Source organism: Hyperolius riggenbachi, chromosome 1 (genome assembly GCF_040937935.1).
Source record: "Hyperolius riggenbachi isolate aHypRig1 chromosome 1, aHypRig1.pri, whole genome shotgun sequence".
In the NCBI taxonomy this organism is placed as follows: Eukaryota; Metazoa; Chordata; class Amphibia; order Anura; family Hyperoliidae; genus Hyperolius; species Hyperolius riggenbachi.
This window is the reverse complement of record NC_090646.1, coordinates 58,188,294-58,210,489: the sequence shown is the minus strand read 5'-3', so window position 1 is coordinate 58,210,489 and position 22,196 is coordinate 58,188,294. Positions and strand designations below refer to the sequence as shown.

Below are 22,196 nucleotides of genomic sequence, written 5' to 3'. Positions count from 1 at the left end.
AGTTATAGGCTAATGAATGGGAGGTGAACATTTCTCACGTGAAAACGACGGAACCTGAATGGGTTAAAGGGAAGGTTCAGGGAAACCTTTAAAAAAATAAAAATCCATATCCACTTACCTGGGGCTTCCTCCAGCCCGTGGCAGGCAGGAGGTGCCCTCGCCGCCGCTCCAGAGGCTTCCGGTCGTCTTCGGTGGCCGACCCGACCTAGCCAGGCCGGCTGCCAGGTCGGGCTCTTCTGCGTCCCACGCGGGCGCGCTGACGTCATCGGACGTCCTCCGGGCTTTACTGCGCAGGCGCAGAACTACTGCGCATGCACAGTACAGCCCGGAGGACGTCCGATGACGTCAGCGCACCCGCGTGGGACGCAGAAGAGCCCGTCCTTGGAGCGCAGAAGAGCCCGACCTGGCAGCCGGCCTGGCCAGGTCGGGTCGGCCACCGAAGACGACCGGAAGCCTCTGGAGCGGCGGCGAGGGCACCTCCTGCCTGCCGCGGGCTGGAGGAAGCCCCAGGTAAGTTTCCCTGAACCTTCCCTTTAAGGACCAGGCACTTTTTTTCTATTCAGACCACTGCAGCTTTCACGGTTTATTGCTCGGTCATACAACCTACCACCTAAATGAATTTTACCTCCTTTTTCTTGTCACTAATACAGCTTTCTTTTGGTGCTATTTAATTGCTGCTGCGATTTTTACTTTTTATTATATTCATCAAAAAAGACATGAATTTTGTTCAAAAAATGACTTTTTTAACTTTCTCTGCTGACATTTTTCAAATAAAGTAAAATTTCCTATACATTTGAGCGCAAAAGTTATTCTGCTACATGTCTTTGATAAAAAAAAAACACATTCAGTGTATATTTATTGGATTGGGTAAAAGTTATAGCGTTTACAAACTATGGTGCCAAAAGTGAATTTTCCCATTTTAAAGCATCTCTGACTTCTCTGACCACCTGTCAGGTTTCATGAGGTGCTAAAATTCCAGGATAGTATAAATACCCCCCAAATGACCCCATTTTGGAACCCTAAGTATTCACAAAAAAGGAATGGTGAGTTCATAAAAGATTTTATTTTTTGTCACAAGTTAGCGGAAAATGACACTTTGTGACAAAAAAAAATAAAAAATTCCATTTCTGCTAACTTGTGACAAAAAAAAAAAATTAAATCTGCCACGGACTCGCCATAGCCCTCTCTGAATACCTTGAAGTGTCTACTTTCCAAAATGGGGTCATTTGTGGGGTGTATTTACTGTCCTGGCATTTTGGGGGGTGCTAAATTGTAAGCACCCCTGTAAAGCCTAAAGGTGCTCATTGGACGTTGGGCCCCTTAGCGCACCTAGGCTGCAAAAAGGGGTCACACATGTGGTATCGCCGTACTCGGGAGAAGTAGTTTAATGTGTTTTGGGGTGTATTTTTACACATACCCATGCTGGGTGGGAGAAATCTCTCTGCAAATGACAATTTTTTTTTTTTTTTACACACAATTGTCCATTTACAGAGATATTTTTCCCACCCAGCATGGGTATGTGTAAAAATACACCACAAAGCACATTATACTACTTCTCTTGAGTATGGCGATACCACGTGTGGCACTTTTATGCACCCTAACTGCGCTAAGGGGCCCAAAGTCCAATGAGTACCTTTAGGATTTCACAGGTCACTTTGAGAAATTTCGTTTCAAGACTACTCCTCACGATTTAGGGCCCCTAAAATGCCAGGGCAGTATAGGAACCCCACAAATGACCCCATTCTAGAAAGAAGACACCCCAAGGTATTCCGCTAGTAGAATGGGGAGTTCATAGAAGATTTTTATTTTTTGTCACAAGTTAGCGGAAAATGACGCTTTGTGAAAAAAACCAATAAAAATCAATTTCCGCTAACTCGTGAAAAAAAATAAAATCTTCTATGAACTCACCGTAGTACTAATGGAATACCTTGGGGTGTCTTCTTTCTAAAATGGGGTCATTTGTGGGGTTCCTATACTGTCCTGGCATTTTAGGGGCCCTAAACCGTGAGGAGTAGTCTTGAAACGAAATTTCTCAAAATGACCTGTGAAATCCTAAAGGTACTCATTGGACTTTGGGCCCCTTAGCGCAGTTAGGGTGCAAAAAAAGTGCCACACGTGGTATCGCCGCACTCGGGAGAAGTAGTTTAATGTGTTTTAGGGTGTATTTTAACACATACCCCTGCTGGGTGGGAGAAATGTCTCTGTAAATGGACAATTGTGTGAAAAAAAAAAAAAAAAAAAATAAAAAATTGTCATTTACAGAGATATTTCTCCCACCCAGCATGGGTATATGTAAAAATACACCACAAAACACATTATACTACTTCTACTGAGTACAGCAATACCACATGTGTGGCACTTTTTTGCACCCTAACTGTGCTAAGGGGCCCAAAGTCCAATAAGCACCTTCAGGCTTTACAGGGGTGCTTACAATTTAGCACCCCCACACACACACACACTTGCCAGGACAGTTAACAAACCCTACAAATTACCCCATTTTGGAAAGAATACACGCTAAGGTATTCCATGAGGGCCATTTTGTGAAAAAAAAACAAAACCACAATTTCTGCTAACTTGTGACAAAAAATAAAATATTCTATGAACTCACCATGCACCTCACGGAATACTTTGGCTTGTCCTCTTTCCAAAATGGCATCATTCGTGGGGTCTGTCCTGGCATTTTAGGGTCTCTGCAATCATTACATGTATGGCCAGTATTAGGAGTTTCTGCTATACTCCTTATATTGGGCATAAGGGTAATGCACTCTGGGCTGAAAGGAAAAATGAACGTCTAACAATCAATTAATCAATGTGGATGAAAAAATATCTGCCCAAAAAAATTTGATTGAAATCCAAACCCACCAGCTCGTATGCCCTGGCAAACCTGATTTATCAATTCACACCGATTGATGTGGATGAACAAATCATTGCCAGAGTTCTTTTTTGATACAAAGTGCTTGCCAAAGCATATGAAACCCCAACACCACTCCTCGGCCCATATGCCTCGGCAAACGTATCTTTTTGACTGCGGAGGAGAAATATCGTCCTGCAGCGATGCATGCACCGACTTGTGTGTAATCTGACAGACGCGCAGTGTTCTGTCAGGATGCACCATCAGTGCTGCAGCTGGTTAGTCGTTCGCCTGGAAGGTTAATGGATGGAAAAAGAGAAAACCAAAAAACAAAAAAAAAACCCAAACAAAAGCAAGCAGCAAAGCAATTACTTCATTAACATTACTAAACTTTGAACTTTTTTAATCAAAACCTTTAACACTGCGAACCAAACATTAACTTTTTTGCTTACCTGTTTTTAGATTTTTTAACTTACCTCCCGAGGACAAACCTCTCCTCCCCCATGGGACAATGTGCGAAGTGCAAATCGCACAGAGTTGTGGCGAAGTACATTCCGCATTTTGTCCCAAGTGAAAGGAGAGGTTTCTGGCAGCCCTGTGTATTAGGGTCTCTGGAAACCCGATGTTAGGTTTCACACTGCATATTGACATATCCGGTGGGTCGAGCCCGCCGCACCGTATCGTCCAAAACAGACCTTCAGGGAATACCACAAGAGTAACATTCGGCCTAGTAATGAACTGCGTCGCCGTAGACTAACATGACTTCCGGCCCGACCCAAATTGCCGCAGAAGCCGCGCAGTACAGTAACGTAGGCATGCACTAGCGTTCAGTCAAGCACTTCCGGCGTAGGGGGGGACCGCAAAGTGTGACTTTCGCTAGGCATTTTGCCCTAACGCATCGCAGCAGTGTGAAATAGCACTGAGAGACCCTTGTGTGCCTACCGCTGTGTCTGGAGTTCCCTACTCTCTAATAGTGTACCTGCTCGTGGTACCTCTCAAAACACTCCCCTAGGCATAGGCCAGGCTGGTCAGGGCAGCGGGGACAATAAACAGTGGTGTCACGCCTTGTTCCAGCCCTGCTGCAGACACGACGACGTTTTCTTCGGATTCGGTGACCTGGGGTACTCTGAATTGGATAGGCGTAATGCAGCCAGCTAGTTGCATCTTGGGGTTGGGCCCGGGCACCTCCTGGATACAGGAGTTCCATAGTGATCTGTCTCTGAAATTGAAGAAATGATCCAGTTCTCCCAGCCTTACTGTAGAGAACAAAGCTGTTGTAAACTGCCAATTGAATTAAATAAAAAGACACTTTTTTTATACCAGCGCCTTGTTTTGCGGGAAAGTAAATAGGGCGCTAACCTCTGGTCATTGAAGTCCACCCCTCCCATGTTGGTATTATACTCGTGGACGACAAGGGGTTTTTCAATTACCTCAGTTAGCCGTTGAATTTCAACTGTCGTGTCTGCGTGAATGGTGGACAGAAACTAAACGTCCCTCTTGTCCTTCCATTTCACTGCGAGCAGGTCGTCAGCACTCAATGCGGCCCTCTGCCCCCGTTGAAGTTTGGTGGTAATGAGTCGTTGGGGGAAGCCCCGGCGACTAGGCCGCACGGTGCCACAGCATCGGATTCCTTCTAACTTTAAGTGCTGATAGAGGGCCACACTTGAGTAGTAATTGTCCACATAAAGATGGTACCCCTTCTGGAACAAGGGTGACGCCAAGTCCCACACAACCTTTCCACTGCTCCCCAGGTAGTCAGGGCATCCGACCGGCTCCAATTTGGAGTCTTTTCCCTCATAGACCCTAAAATAAGATGTATAGCCTGTGGCCCTTTCACAGAGCTTATACAGTTTCACCCCATACCGGGCGCGCTTGCTTGGGATGTACTGTTTGATGCCAAGGCGCCCGGTAAAACGTATGAGGGACTCGTCTGCGCAGATTTGCTGTTCAGGGGTATAAGCATCTGCAAATTTTGATGACAGGTGGTCTATGAGGGGCCGAATTTTGTGGAGCCGGTCAAAAGCAGGGTGGTCACGTTCATGACAGGTTTCGTCGTCATTGAAGTGCAGGAAGCGCACGATGTTCTCAAATCGTGTCCTGGACATGGCAGCAGAGTACAAGGGAACATGTTGTGATGGGTCCGTAGACCAATAAGACCGCAACACATTTTGTTTGATTAGTCCCATGTGTTAAAGAAGGCCCAAAAAAAAATTTAATTTCGGAAACTTGGACGGGATTCCAGTGCCCAATGGCTGGGCAAGGGGGACATTCGGATTGATGGTTAGAAATTGTGTGGCTTTACGGTTGGTCTCTGCCACGACTAGGTCTAAGAGATCCTGGGTGATGAACAAATAAAAAAAAGTCTAGGAGCGATCCTAGATTATCTGTCTCCACCTGGACTCCAGACTGGGTGGTGAAAGGGGGCAGTACGGGTGCGGCGGTATCAGGGGATTGCCAATTTGGATTTGCCAGCACCTATGGTAAACTAGGGGTTGTACGGGCCTGTCTCCTTGGTGGCTGCGACTGGGGTGTTACTGCACGTGCCACCGAACCAGTTTCAACTTCCATGCTGGTGCTCGCCACTTCACCAGGGTGTACAGAAATACTGGTTCCAGGTCCAGAAGATGCTGTGCTGCTGGTGCCTGCCCCACCATGAAATCTCAGAACCAGCACGAGCACCACTCTGCTGCCCTTGAGGCTGATCCTGCGCCACCTGCAGTCCAACGACATGGGGTGTGGTACGCCTGGCTCTAGCCGGGACCTCAACCTCGTCATCGCTATCGGTCAGTGAGCCACTGCTCAATTCAGGTTCAAACTCTGACCCAGATGATTCGTCGAATGATTCGTCCCAATCGTCCTCATCCGACTGGGCCATGTACCTGAACACCTCATCATCGGAATAGCCCTTTCTTGCCATGGTGGACTGCTTAATTTAGGGGGTATTCCTCTGAGACTACCCAGGAAAAAGAGCACCTACCTAGCGAAAGGGAGAATTTGAGAGGTAGAAAGCTGTGATCACTGAGTTTTGATTAAAAAAAATCAAAACTGATGTTTACAGTGCACACCTAGTGTACAGTGGTTTTTGCAGCGATCAGAAAAAAAAATTCTGTCACTGCGGTGGGGTGAGCTGAACGCAAGTGCAGGCGAACGATCAGACCTGATCGGGCAAACACTGCAGTTTTTTAGTGGATCCTAGTGACCCTAATAGATCTGACTGCGATCAGTAATGATCACATACAGATACTATATGGTAACAATGTTGATTAGCGACAGTGATGACGCTAATTAGTGACTGTGGTGCAGTGGGCTGAGCACTAACTGACACTAACAAAGGGGGCCTAGCTAACTGGCCTAACTGCTAACACTAGTGATACTAAAAAAGTGACAGTTTTCACTGATCACTGTTTTTAGATCACTAGGATAGTGACAGGGGGGTGGTGGCGAGTGGGGAATCAGAGGCAATCAGAAACAATCACAGGGCAATCGCGGGACAATCAAAGCCAATCACGGGACAATCAAAGCCAATCACGGGACAATCAAAGCCAATCACAGGCCAATCACGGGACAATCAAAGCCAATCACGGGACAATCAAAGCCAATCACAGGGCAATCAAAGCCAATCACAGGGCAATCGCGGGACAATCAAAGCCAATCACTGGATAATCAAAGCCAATCACAGGGCAATCACAGCCCAATCACAGGGCAATCACGGGACAATCACAGGCCAATCACAGGACAATCACAGGCCAATCACAGGGCAATCACAGCCGATCACGGGACAATCAAAGCCGATCACGGGACAATCAAATACAATTACGGGACAATCAAATACAATGCACTGGGAAGGTGATTGGGGGAGGGGGGGGGGGTCTGAGGGCGATCTGAGGGTGAGGGGGGGTTGATTAGGTGCCCGCACGGGGCAGATTGGGTGCTGATCTGATGGGTGGCAGACACAGGGGGTGACCGATGGGAGATCATTGAGGGATTACAGGGGAGAATAGATGTAAACAATGCACTGGGGAGGTTATCAGGAGGGGGGGTCTGAGGGCATTCTGAGGGTCTGGGTGGGTGATCAGGTGCCCCCAAGGGACAGTTTAGGGTCTGCTCTGATGGTTGGTGGTGACAAGGGGTGATAGACAGGTGATCAGTAGGTAGGCAGATGTATACAAGTGTATACAGTATACAGGGGGGTGGTCTGGGGGGGGGGGGTCTGGGGGCATCTGAGGGTAGGAAGGGGTGATCAAGGGACCCTAGGGGGCAGTTAGGGACCTAATCTAAAAGCTTTGGCAGATAGTGGCAGGGGGTGATTGATGGGTTTATTGGTGGGTGCTTGGGTGTTTACAGGGGTGGTCAGGGGGGGGGGGTCCTGAGGGCTGGGGTGGCCGATCGGGTGGTCTATAAGTGTAAAAACTGGTGTATTTGTGCACACTTACAGGGCTGCCTCCTCCTCGGACGATCGCACGGACGAAGAGTGCAGAGGAGGAGGAGGCAGCCTGTATAATACACTTTGTCATGTAAACAAAGTGTATTATACATTTTGATTGGCCCAGATCGTAATTTTAAACCCCGCTGGCGCTGCTAATTGGCCGGCGGGGTATCGGGCCAGGTGGGCAGGAACTTTTGCTGGTGGCAGCGCGCGTCATAAATGACGCAATCGCTCCCCGGACACGCCTTAAGGACCCGCCGCCGCCACGCATATTGTGGTCCTTAAGGCGTCCACTTTGCCGCCGCCCACGGGCTGTGGGCGGTCAGCGAGTGGTTAAGTTAGTACAGTTTAAAAATGAAGTACAGTAGTACTATACTCTACATATGCACTCCCCGCAGAGCTGCTGGGAATCCACTGAGAATGCATACCTCCCAACATTTTGAGATAAGAGGGACATTTAAGCCACGCCCATGCTACACATTTAATCACGCCCCCTGTAACACCCCTAGTCACTCATACCATAAAAATTTCATAAGAAAAAATGTTTTGTAATTCAGACCACTCTGTTCTTTTCTATCCTGGTTCATTTTCCTTTACATTAGCATTTGGAATTAAGAAATATATCAATTTAAAGGCTGGGAATAAAGTTTTTATTGCTATTTAACAGCTACTCTACTGCAACATCCTAAGTTCCCCTTACCAGGATGGCTGACAGGGTAAAGTGTCAGCTTCCTGGCCAGGAGCTTTTTATTCTTTTTTTTTTTTTTTTTTTTTTTTTTTTTTATTAAATAAAAAACATAAAAAAATAAATAACCAAAAAGTGGTCGGAGACAAATGCAAATTTCACAGAGAAAATGTAAACTGCAGCCATTCTTACACTGTTAATGGCAGGGTTCTCAAACTTTTCACAGTTGGTCATTGGGTGAAAGGGATTAATATTCAGAAAAGTGGGTGGAGCCTATAAAAGCCAAACAAAACACACCTATTGATTTTCAAGGGGAATATTTACATTGCTGCCATTCTTGCACTGTTAATGGCACAAGCCTCAAACCTGGTACAGTTGATCATTGGGTGACTGGGGTTCAAATTGAGAAAGGGGGTGGAGCCACAAACAGCCAATCAGATTTTTTTCATTCCAATGCAAATTATTGGTGCCAAACACCGCATAGCTCACAAACTTGGTAATTGATTAATTGTGCGTTAGGGTTAGAAAAGTGGGCACAGCCAACTCCAGCCAAATACATAAGCGGATAACGCCGGGTCAAAAGTGGGCAGAGACAAAATACAAATTTCACTGGGAAAATGTAAACTGCAGCCATTCTTACACTGTTAATGGTAGGGTTCTCAAACTTTGCACAGTTGAATACTGGGTGACTGGGATTAATATTCAGAAAAGTGGGTGGAGCCTACAAAAGCCAATCAAAATTCACCTATTGATTTTTAAGGGGGAAATTTCATTGCTGCCATTCTTGCACTGTTAATGGCGCAAGCCTCAAACCTGGTACAGTTGGTCATTGGGTGACTGGGGTTTACATTAATAAAAGGGGGTGGAGCCACAAACAGCCAATCTGATTTGTTTCATTTTAATGCACGTTATTGATGCCAAAGACCACAAAGCTCACAAACTTGTTAATTGAGTAATTGATTAATTGTGTGTTAGGGTTAGGAAAAGTGGGCGTAGCCAACACCAGCCAAATACATAAGTGGGCAATAACGGGTCATCAGTGGGCGGAGACAAAATACAAATGTCACTGATAAACTGTAAACTGCAGCCATTCTTACACTGTTAATGGTAGGGCTGTCAAACGTTGTATAATTGGTCACTGGGTGACTGGGATTAATATTCAGAAAAGTGGGTGGAGCCTACAAAAGCCAATCAAAATCCACCTATCGATTTTTGAGGGGAATATGTAATTGCTGCCATTCTTGCACTGTTAATAGCACAAGCCTTTTGCAATATTAATCACCTGTACCTGGTACACTTGGCCATTTGGTGATTGGGGTTCAAATTCAGAAAAGGGGTGGAGCCACAGCCAATAAGATTTATTTTACTTCAATGCAAATTGCTGATGCCAAAGACCGCAAAGCTCACAAACTTGGTCATGAAGTAATTGAGCAATTGTGTGTCAGGGTCAGGAAAAGGGGGCGGGGCCAACACCAGCCAAATACATACCCGGGCAACGCTGGGCCACCAGCTAGTGTGTGTGTGTGTGTGTATATATATATATATATATATATATATATATATATATATATATATATATATATATATATATATATATATATATATATATATATATATATATATAATTGTTCTCTGCTAAATCTGCCTGTTATCAACTCTGATAAGAATCCCTGACTGAGCATTCAGTCTAGCTTAGTCACGGAATGATTATAGCTGAGTCAGTCTTCTGTGAAGTCTTTTCAAGCCCAAGCCTGCCCCCTTGTGGCTCTGCTATAATGACTCGGCTATAATAATTACAGGCAAAGCTAGACTGAATGCTCATTTGGAGATTCTTATCAGGGCTGATAACAGGGAGCTTTAGGAGAGAAGAATGAAGCAGAGAGCAGGGTAGGTGTTTACTGTCATGTTCCCATTGATATATATGGTCAAATACATGAGGGTGCTTTGTCTCTGGTTCCCTTTAAAGGATAACTCAGGTAAAAAGAATATGGAGGCTGCCATATTTATTTCCTTTGAAACAATACCACTTGCCTGGCAGCCCTGCTGGTCTATTTGGCTGCAGTAGTGTCTGAATAACACCAGAAAGAAGCATGCAGCTAATCTTGTCAGATCTGACCATAATGTCAGAAACACCTGATCTGCTGCATGCTTGTCCAGGGCTCAAACCCACTAGAAGCCTTTTCTAAGCACTAGTAATTTGAAAAAGCTCTTGCTAATGCAATGCTACAGGGGTTTTTATAAAATCACATCGCTCAAGTGGGATCACACCAATAGCATTACATTAGCAAGAGATTTTCAAATCAAAGCGCTCAGAAAGGCTCTCCTAGTGGGTTCTAGGCCTTGGGATCTATGGCTAAAAGTATTAGAGCTAGAGGATCAGAAGGCTGGCCAGGTAACTGGTATTGTTTAAAAGAGAATAAATATGGCAGCTTCCATATCCCTCTCTCGCTTCAGTTGTCTTTTAAAATTCCTAAAGGCTCATACACACATCAGACTATAGTCTTTGGAAAATAAAAGATCACAGACCAATCTTACCACCCTTCATGTAGTATGAGAGCCATACTCTACACAGTCTTTTCTATGGAGCTGAACTCCACATCAGAAAAAAATCTTTGCAAGATGCTGCACACACAGATGCTGTACAGACACAAAAGATCAGTATCTGCAAAAGATCTGTTCCTGCCAAAAATCCATTCCTGCAAATTGCAATGATAGTCTATGTGATCTGCAGATCATCATACACACATGATTTAACTGACATTCATCTGCAGATCAAGCAATCATCCGCAGATCTGAAAATCCATCCTGGTGGATCTGATCTGCAGATGAATGTCAGTTAAATCATGTGTGTATGAGGATCTGCAGATCTCATAGACTATAATTGCAATTTGCAGGAATGGATTTTTGGCAGGAACAGATCTTTTGCAGCTACAGATCTTTTGAGTGTGTGCAGCGTGTTTGTGTACAGTATCTTGCAAAGGTTTTTTTCTGATGGAGAGTTCAACTCCATAGAAAAGACTGTAGGTATGGCTCTGATACTACATGAAAGGTGGTAAGATTGGTCTGTGATCTTTCATTTTCCAAAGACTATAGTCTGATGTGTGTATGCACCTTAAGGGTTGGCAGTGGTGCGATGCCTTTTTATGGTATATACATTCAATCAACAAGATTGTAATATGCAAATTAGGGGAGCTGGGAGTCTCTGAGTTGGTGGAATGCTAAACTGAGGAGGATTTTTGTACAGACTCCACAGCCCAGATTTTCACTACAGTTCCTCATCCGCATTTTGTCAGAAAATTGCAGCTATTAGAAAACCATTTGCAAAGTTGTAATTGTGAAGGGTGTCGGTAAAGAAATGTAGGTGAATTTAGATGTCTGTGCTGCGTGTTGGTACATGTGAAGGCTCTGAGATTGCTGCTTGGGCGGAAGATGTGTGTATTCTAACCACAGCAGCAAATGGATGAGAGCTGGGCAACTTGTCTTTCCAGCTTTCTACATTTAAAGCGGAATAAAACCCTGCATTTCAACTTTGCTCTAAAATATTATTTACAGCATATTATATGCAAAAAGCATTTTTTTTTTTACTAGACCAGCATCGGAAGGGTTAAACACAGAGGTTTAAAGTTCCGTGGAGAGATATGCAGAAGTTCAGATTGTTACATTCGATTTAGTTATATGTATCTATTGATAAATGTTACACACTCTTTGGCTGTCCTCCAAGCTCCTTCTCAGTCAGAGAGAGTGAGTCACTTTCAACACTTAGAGATCTATTTCAGCTTCGGATGCGTCTGCAGAAATGTCCAGGAACTTTAAAGCCCTGTGTAACCCTTCCAATGCTGGTCTAGTAAAAAAAAAAATGCTGGTTGCATATAATATACTGTAAATAATGTTTTAGAGCAAAGTTGAAATGCAGAGTTATATTCCGCTTTAATTAAACTCAAATGCAGTTTTAATTTTTCCCAGTCGTGCTTCATTTGCTACACATTTTATCGTTGACATGCCTTTTTAGAAAACAAAAGTTTGCTTTCTTAAAACAGAAGGTATTTGCGATAATTCAGGTTGGAGTGAGCTCTGAGATGTCTCCCAGTGCATCACTGCTAAAATATGCAAATTAACCATTGTCGTCCTTAGAACTAAGGATGACAATGGTTAATTTGCATATATTTAGCAGTGATGCATTGTGGGAGACATCTCAGAGCTCACTCCAACCTGAATTATCGCAAATACCTTCTGTTTTAAGAAAGCAAACTTGTTTTTCTTAGCATTTTAGTAAGGAGGCTTTTAGGACCATTGTAGCCCCTCTCACACTTCAATGAGTTCTGGGTCACCATGAGCTTGTTGGTTAGTCTATGCCTTTTTCGGGTATTTTTCTGGGCGTTTTACATATCCTAACAGTCATGTCTGTGCTTCTTCTGGAACATTTTGCTGTACAATTCTGTTATGTAATTTTCACAGTGTAAGAACCCTAAAACGCAATTTCTGCTGTTGTGAAAGCTGTTTTTTTTCTGAGTCTCATAACATTTGAAGAAGCTGTTTTAACCACTTGAGGACCCACCCTTTACCCCCCCTTAAGGACCAGCGCTGGTTTGATTGATCTGTGCTGGGTGGGCTCTGCAGCCCCCAGCACAGATCAGGGTGCAGGCAGGGAGATCAGATTGCCCCCCTTTTTTCCCCCCTATGGGGATGATGTGCTGGGGGGGTCTGATCTCTCCTGCCTGCTGTGGGTGGCGGGGGGGGCACCTCAAAGCCCCCCTCCGCGGCGAAATTCCCCCCTCCCTCTCCTACCTGCTGCCTCCCCCGGTGATCGGGGCTGCACAGGACGGCTATCCGTCCTGTGCAGCCAGTGACAGGACGTCCCCTGTCACATGGCGGCGATCCCCGGCCGCTGATTGGCCGGGGATCGCCGATCTGCCTTACGGCGCTGCTGCGCAGCACAAATGTAAACAAAGCGGATTATTTCCGCTTGTGTGTACATCTAGCCTGCGAGCCGCCATCGGCGGCCCGCAGGCTATTCACGGAGCCCCCCGCCGTGATTTGACAGGAAGCAGCCGCTCGTACGAGCGGCTGCTTCCTGATTAATTAGGCTGCGCTGGTCCTGCAGCTGCCACTTTGCCGACGCACGTTATGAGTGTGCGGTCGGCAAGTGGTTAAACATCTTTTAAGTTGCCCATACATGGTACAATTTTATTTTTTTGATTAGATAATTCAGTTCGATTATCCGGTTACATCGAATCGTAATAGAAAAAAATGGAATAATCGTTAATTTTTCTTGATCGAAAAAAAGGATTCTTTTCAACTTTTTCCGTCAATCGTTTTGGTCGAAAAAACTGGAAACTCGAACGTTTTTATTGTACCTTGTATGGGTACCATTAGTGTTAACAGTGGCAAATACCACCCCCAAGCTGGAGTCCCACCATTCTGTTGGCTTTAAAACAGTAGGATCAGCCATACTATGCCAGGGAAAAAAAAACACATGTGTAAGTAGATAAATACTTGATCTACTTACATAACACGTATATAAGTACTGTCCACGTTTTAATTTCAGTGAATGTTATATAGTAAATGACGAGAATTCTGTTCCTGGTGGGGGCCATGTCTTTTGCCCACAGTTAAGGCTAACTCGTGATGTCATTTCCACCTTCTACTTTTTTTCTTGTCTCCTCCAATCCTTGAGTCACCTCAGCCTTTCTTGTAAAGTGAGTAGGGGATTAGGTTTCAGATAAGGAGCTGGCAGGGAAATAAAGGGAAGAGGAGGAATAGATTGTAGATAAAAAGAACCCCCAGCATGCAATTCTTTGGCACTGACTACTAAAGGGCCAGTGCTCCTTAAGTATGTGATAACTCCAAATCATAACAGCAGAAAAAGTTTTGAATGCAGGATTAGCATCTTCATCACTTAATACACTCAGACCAGTTGCTGTTGAAATTTGATTTTATGGTGACGATACCGCTTTAAAGATAACACTATTCTCTTTGACATTGATATAATCTGTTCCTCTAGTTATCTTCTAATTTATTTAAATGGCAAGCTGACTATAGAGAGTTGTTAAACTTCTGCAGCTCAGTAATTTGGAGGGCTGGTGCACACCCGGAGCGCTTCTGAGCAGATTTTAAAACGCTTGCGCTTCAAAAATCGCTTGGCTAATGTATTTGAATGGGATGGAGCACACCAGAGCGATGAGCTTTTTTTTTCTTATCAAACGCGGGTCCTGCAGCATTTCTGCTGATTTCTGAGGTGATTCAGCCTCAATGTTAAGTATAGGAGAGTAGAAAATTGCTCTGCAAAGTGCTAGAACAGAGCAATTTTCCAAGCGTTTTTGTTACAGAAGCTGTTCAGTAACGGCTCTACTGTAAAAAAAAAAAAAAAATACAAAAAAAAAAAGCTACACCAAAAATCGGTAGGCATGATTAGAAAATCGCTAGGCACATGCCTAAGATCGCCTAAAAAAAAATCTTCAAAAAGCGATGTGCTTGCGATTACACAGGCAATTTTGTTGTTGTGCACTGGCCCTGAGAGACACAAAATTATTTCTAGGGTTTGAATTACAATTATTATTGTCACTGAATATCTAACCAGTGACACGTCCAGGAGGGCAGAGAGAAATTAGGAACTATAATAGTATTATTATACTGTATGAACTATGAAAAATATTTGTGTTACTATAGACAGGTAGTTACCAGCTTACATACATCCAACTAACAGCCCGCTAATATGCGAACGGCCTGAAAATATGACATTGATTCTGTGGGAAAAGTATTTTTTAAAAATACCTTATAGTTTTTGCGCAATCGATAAAAAAAAAAATGTTTAAGCTGTTAAAATGACATTTTGCAGCTGTACACTATAAAGGCACAGGGAGGCAGAGGAGAAACAGTGGGGAGACACTGAAGGGGGAACCAAGGTAACAGAGGGGGGACAGTGGAGGCACAAGGGGGCATAGAAGAGATACAGGGGACAGAGATGACACAGTGTTTGACTTATGGACGTACGCAGGTTGAGAATGTGCCTACAGTCCCTATCATGTTTAACTGGAGACTACCTGTGTATATTTATATACGTGTGTGTTTAAAAATTGGGGTTTTATTCAGTACAGAGACTATAGTGTGATTACACAGCTGCTTGTTAATTTCAGCTGTGCTGGTTGTGCGCTCTGATCTTGCGGGCCGTTCAGCATTCTAATATGTTGTGCCCGTTGGTTAGTTGATAAACGTTTAATTAAATAGCTGCTGAGTGTTTTTTTTTTTGTGGGGGGGGGGGGGGGGGGGGTCAAGCTTTTATGCTATTGATTGCTTTTTTGCATTAGGTTGGACTTTCTGCAGTGGAATGTTGTAAGTGAAGCAATACTGACAATCTGTAGAGTGATGCTGGAAGAGGAACTAACCACAGTGAGCTGTGTGTCAGGGAGTGTCTATGTAAATTCTCCAGCCTTGCTGTATATAAGGTCACTGAGTACTGGGGGTGCATTGCTGCTGTCCTCAGCACATGACAAAAGATGCTCCAGCTAGTAGCCAACGAGACCTTCCACCATAGCCACAGGCTGACCAGTGTTTTATCTTCTCCGTAGGAGGAAGAGGAGAGGAAAGCCAAAGAGGAGCAGGAGAAGCGGGACTATGAGGAGTACCTGAAGCTGAAGGAGAGCTTTGTGGTGGAGGAGGAAGGGGTGGCGGAGACCATGGATGAGGATCAGGTAAGTGTCCTCTTACTTTGTCATTTGTCCTGCACAATGATCTCTTTACGACAATAAGTTTGCTTGATAGCCAGCTCCAGCAGGACAGTACAGGTGAAACTCGAAAAATTAGAATATTGTGCAAAAGTTCATTTATTCCAGTAATTCAACTGAAAAGGTGAAACAAACGTATGAAATAGACTCATTATATGCAAAGCCAGATAGTTCAAGCCTTTATTTGTTTTAATGTTGATGATGGCCTACAGCTCATGAGAACCATAAAATCACAATCTCAGCCCATTAGAATATTGTGAAAAATGTTCGATACTCTAGGCTGAAAGTGTCAGACTCTAATCAGCTAATTCATCCAAACACCTGCAAAGGGTTCCTACTTTATACATTAGTTTCACCTTTTAAAGTGAAACTGAAGTGAAAAAAAGACTTGTGATGTAATGAATTGTATGTGTAACACTAATAACTATTAGAACATTTGCAGCAAAGGAAATAGGATCTTATTTTAATTTTAGATACTATATAGATTTTTTTTTTTTATAACATTGCATGATTCTCTAATATTTGCAATTACAAGCCACACTTTGTATTTTAAACTATAAAGCCCAATCTACACGATACGATTCTTTGTACGATTCGATTACGATTCAATTAAATCCAACATGTCCGATCAGGATTTGTTTCGATGCAATTCCATTTGCCATTGTTTTGCAATTGCAAATCGAACTGAATCGAATCCCGATCGGACATGTCGGATTTAATCGAATCGTAAATAGAATCGTAATCGAATCGTACAATGAATCGTACCATGTAGATTGGGCTTAACACAAGCAGAGCTAATGACCCCTTGAACTTCCCAGGAGTAAAAATGTTATCTAAATCTGTCCCTGACTGTTTCTTTGATGTATAAATGATCCAGAAAGCAACTCAAAATTGGTCTTGGAGCTCAGATAGACTCTTTAGCAAGGATAACAACTGAAGTTTCTAAACTCTTCCTGTACTGGAAACACTGGCCTCAATTCACTAAGATCATGCTGGAGATAATAAGGCAAGAGAAAACTTACCTCCACATAAGAGAGAGTTATCTTATCTCTTCATTCCTTACGTTACCTCCTCTGTAGTTAATTTACCTCTTCTGTAGTTATTTTCACACGCAGTTAATAAACAGCCTGTCTTTAACTCTGGAGTTATTTTAAGGATTGAAGAGTTAACTTAAAGACAGAAGAGTTAACTTTAGGTTTGCCTGAGGTAAAATGTTCCCTGAATACGACATGCCTCATCACCATGGTGATCACTCTAGAAACGTTATTAAAGACAGGAGATAAGCTTAGTGAATTGAGGCCAATATGAAGTATTGTTGCATTGTTCTATTACTTAACTGTACTGTAATACAAATCATTATATCATTATTTTATTTTCACTTCAGATTCCCTTTAAGCTGAATTTCTGAAATAAATGGACTTTTGCACGATATTCTAATTTTTTGGCGTTTCACCCGTATGATGTTTGGTGGCATTTCTGAGATTTTAGCAGGATTTTATTTAAAGTGTAAGTTTCGAGGCTGAGCTCCCTATGCTTAATTATTTGCAAAGCATTTCACAAAATCTGAATGGGGCTACTGAGATCTCAGAAATGCGCTGGTTTATTCCACGTTGGTAGTTTGCTTTGTAGTTTCATTTGTACCTTTGTTTAGTTACTAGCAGAGTTCCAATTTCCGTCACCCACAACAATCACTCCACTTATGAAATGAAATCTGATTGGTTCTGTCTGATGAGTAGTAATAGCCGTTCAGGTTCCTCCTCCTCCTTTGTCCCGTCATTATTCTACTCACAGGCTTAGAGTGAGGTTCAAGTTACAATTAAAATAAAATGCGTGCCTAAATGTACGACCTTTAGAGGACACTTGAAGCGAGATGGATATGGAGGCTGCCATATTTATTTCCTTAGTTGTCTGACAGTCCTGATCTCTTTGGCAGCAGTCGTGGCCTGTGGCAAATTCAGTCAAACATCTGATTGGCATGGGTCTATAGCTTAAAGTATAAGAGGCAGAAGGTCAGCAGGACAGCCAGGCAATGTGCATTGTTTAGTTACACTGAAGCGGAAAAAAAACAAAAAACGTATGATATAATGAATTGTATGTGTATCACAGATAATTGTTAGAACATTAGTAGCAAAGAAAAGTCTCTCTCTTCCCCCCCCCCCCCCCTCTCTCTCTCTCTCTCTATATATATATATATGTTTATATATATATATATATATATATATATATATATATATTTTTTTTTTTTTTATTGTATTTTTTTTTTTTATTTATTTAATCTTTCTGTCATATTTTTACACTCTGTATTTTAAATATGAAACAAAGCAGAGCTAATGACCCTTTGAACTTCCCTGCATTACACTTTATCAGAAGCCGATTTTCACTTTCTCTGATGGATAAGTGCTTTTGAAAATAGCACCATCTCTGACCCAAGTTGGGTCGCAGAGCTCAGAGAAGCTCTTTTGCATAGATAACAAGTGACATTTCTTAACTCTTCCTGTACTGGAAACAATATGATACACTTTTCTTTGCTACTAATGTTTTATTTCCTAGCTGTACTACTCATACAATGCATTCAATCATACGTTTATTTTCACTTCAGATTCACTTTAAGGACCGGTCTTGTAGGACGCATGCCGGCACTTGCAGTGATGTGAGTGCTCATCCAAGTCCCTTAAGCTGTGCCATGCATTGCTATAAGGATTCGGGTGTGTGCAGCTGTAAACTGCAGCACACCATCCAGAATCGCATCAGCATGCAATTTGGATGGCATGCTATTGACGGGATAGGCAGAGCTTCCTCGTGCAACTCGGATGCGGGGAAACGCTGCGGATTCAGGATGTATTCAGGTGTAGTGGAAATAGGCCCTAAAAGGAAATATGTCGGCCTCCATACCCCTCTCACTTTAGGTGTCCTTTAACACAAGCATTGTCATGCTCTTTTTGTATGTATAACAAAGCATCATTGGGTCCACATCGCACAGGACTCCCTGCTGCAGCACGTTGTGAATACGCTTCTGCGTGAACAGACAATAACTGACCCATAGGGAAAATTCCTTTACCCCGGATGCCTATCAGTAACTTATGGTGAAGGTTTTATCCCACCCGGATTTTGGCATCCTCTCATCAGAGACTCTCTTCATGACAACTGGGGCAGAAGTGGAGAAGTCTGTTCCAATTGCTCCAGTTTTCTTGGCGTCCATCTTGGTAAACCAGTTGCACTGTTAGTCGTTTGGACTGATTTGTCCAAGAAAATATAATGCCTTTGCTTTGACTTCAAAGGCCGCTTTAAAGGGGTACTATGGCGAAAAATTTTAAAATTTAAAATATGTGCAAGCATAACCAAATAAGAAGTACGTTTTTTCCAGAGTAAAATGAGCCATAAATGACTTTTCTCCTATGTTGCTGTCACTTACAGTAAGTAGTAGAATTCTGACAGAAGCGACAGGTTTTGGACTAGTCCATCTCTTCATAGGGGATTCTCAGCAAGGCTTTTATTCTTTTATAAAGATATTCCCTAAAAAGGATTTAAACAATGATTCCGGGCAGCTACCCTGCTCCCTACACAGTTTTTTGGCAGTTGGATAGAGTAACTGCCATTCACGAAGTGCTTTTGAAAATAAATAAATCCCTGGGAATCCCCTATAAAGAGATGAACTAGTCCAAAACCTGTCACTTCTGTCAGATTTCTACTACTTACTGTAATTGACAGCAGCATAGGAGAAAAGTAATTTATGGCTCATTTTACTCTGGAAAAAATGTACTCCTTATTTGTATGTTTGTACAAATTTTACATTTTACAATTTTTCGCCATAGTGCCCCTTTAAATTAAGTTTTAGAGAAAATCTGATGTGTACATTGATCAGAACTATAATCCTTGTGGTTTTATGTAAGGTTTGAACTCCCAGGTCACCTATATTATTTTACAATTTTAGAAGAAAACATTTTTTTTTAAGTGTACCTGAGGTGACATGTGACATGAGATAAATGTGTATGTAGACTGCAAAACCGATTAATAAACTGTCGGTTTTACTTGTTTTACTTTGCTGTCGGAAAGAGTTAATTTCCAGGCATGGAAGTGACAGCTTCTGTCTTGTCGGTACCTTGTCAGGAATATAGTAATCATCACTGATAAGCAAATACAGCCATAAAAGTTTTCCTGACAGAATAAAACTTCTGAGAACAGAGGGAGGTAAAATGCACAAACTATTGACCTTTTTCTAACTCTGGGACACTTAATAGGCTGCCACTGAGCAGAGGCAACAAAACATTGAGGCTAGGTTCACAGTGGGACGTTATAGTCCTGCGTTATAAAGTAATTATAATGCAGGTTAACGCACCGTAATGTTGAGCCTAGGCGACGCTCACAGTGCAACTTTAAAGTTGTATTGTAAATGTTGCGTTTATTGTAACACACTGCTGCAGTGCGTTACCTCTAAACACAGATGTTAGGAGATACGGGGAATCGCACTTTTCATTACCTGTATGCTCCACTGTATCTACTGTATGCGACAGTTACGCAGCGTTAAGGTGCGTTGTAACTTTTTTGTTGCATTCCGTTGTAATTTTGTGTTGCCACATTTTTAACGTCCTATTGCAAAGCAATGTCCCACTGTTAACCTGGCCTCAATCTATGGTAGTTTGTAAGAACATAAATACAATAGTTTCTCTGTTCAGTTTATTTTCACCCCGGGTTTACTTTAACCAATATGTACATGTCTCTACTTCTCTACTGCTTAAGTAGCATCCACTGTACCAGAACACACATTCTACCTTTTTTGTAACTATATAAGTACAGGTGAAACTCACAAAAATTAGAATATGGTGCACAAGTCCATTTATTTCCGTAATTCAACTTAAAAGGTGAAACTAATATATGAAATAGACTCATTACATGCAAAGCGATATACTGCAAGCCTTTATTTGTTATAATGATGATGATTGTGGCTTACAGCTTATGAGAACCCCAAAATCAGAATCTCAGACCATTAGACTATTGTGAAAAGGTTCATTATTCTAGGAACAAAGTGTCCGACTGAAATCAGCTAATTCATCCAAAACACCTGCAAAGGGTTCCGATTTCAAATATCCGTTTCATTTTTTCAGGCTACGTTTCCACTAGTGCGGTGCGATTCCGTTGTGAAAAATTCGTAAATGAATTTGCATGTGGACGCAAATTCGCTCACATTTGTATTCGAATTTTAACGCAAAAATGCATGCGTTTTTGCGTTAAAATTCGAATACAAATGTGAGCGAATTCGCAGTTATTTTTGTAACTATGCGAAGTTAACCATGTCAGTGCCTGTGTGCTTTTACATTCATTTGACGCAAAAATGTATGCACATTCGCATAGCGAAAACGCATGCAATTTTCCTATTAATTACATTACAGGCAAATTGCACACTAGCCTTGCGGTGTGCGAATTCTGATGGCTCTGCTGGGCAGATTTTTGCTGCACAGTCCACCGCACAGGTTTCCTGACAAATGGAAACGGGCCCATTGATTATTACTGGATATGCGAATCTGCATGCAGAAACCGCATGCAGATTGGCTCTAGTGGAAACGGGCCCTCACTAAAATAAATGGACTTTTTCACATTATTCTAATTTTTAGAATTTCACCTGTACAGTAGAATCCATTTCTAATCTTCAACAAGTACCAATTAATTTACCATATCAGAATTGGCCACACGTGTATTTATACAAGCTCATTTGCTGGGACCTGGGGACAGTTACTATATCCAGAGGTTTACTATAACCTTGATTCTACTGTATAACCTTACAGCAACTTTAGGACACATTAGACGGCCTCGTTGAATCCTTGTACTTTAATCTAGTGTGCTGCTTTGCATCACCATTTTTCAGATCACATAAACCCATTAGCCTCCTATACAAAGTATAGTTGCATAAAAATTGCACTGCCATACATTTTTTTCTGCAATTCTGCCGTTGATTTTTTTCCCCCACCCTTTATTTCTCTCATCATAAATCACAAGCTCATCACAATCGCCTCCGTACACCCGTTGGGTCGTGACAAAATCACTGCAGTGAAAAATGGGAGAAACACCGCCACAGAATCACATTGTGACTGCGATAGCGTTTCTCAGTGTAAAACAGCCCTGACCGATAACAGCTTTTCTAGATGATGCAAAAGCCGATGGGCACACGCTGCGATTCTGGGCAGTTTACTGATCACAGATTAGAGTGCTGAAACGTTATTTTAAAAAGATAAAAAATTACGTCTTAGGAGAACAAGTGAATTGGATAACCCTTGGCCTGCCAGCTATTTTTTAAAGAAAGCTACACACCAGTGCCAGCTATTTTTGAATCCTGTTTTTTAAATTTCTTATCCACCTCTGCATGAACCAAAGTCCACATTAGTCAGTAGGAATGAGGTGCAGATAAATGTCAGATGATTAGTTCTTAGACCAGGCTTTCTCAACCAAGGTTGCCTGGAACCCCGGGGTTCCTTAAGTACTCTGCAGGGGTTGTGGGGGAAGTATGATAGACTACATTAT

The 22,196-nt window shown here is 42.6% G+C and overlaps 1 protein-coding gene across 1 annotated transcript in view; it reads left to right on the top strand.

Annotated features, from left to right (window-relative positions):
• DDRGK1 (DDRGK domain containing 1) overlaps positions 1 to 22,196 on the top strand; it is a 90,685-nt gene that overhangs the window by 42,820 nt on the left and 25,669 nt on the right. The window contains exon 5 of the mRNA XM_068274593.1: positions 15,528 to 15,650. Coding sequence (XP_068130694.1) covers positions 15,528 to 15,650 — 123 coding nt within the window. The remainder of the gene's footprint in view (positions 1 to 15,527; positions 15,651 to 22,196) is intronic.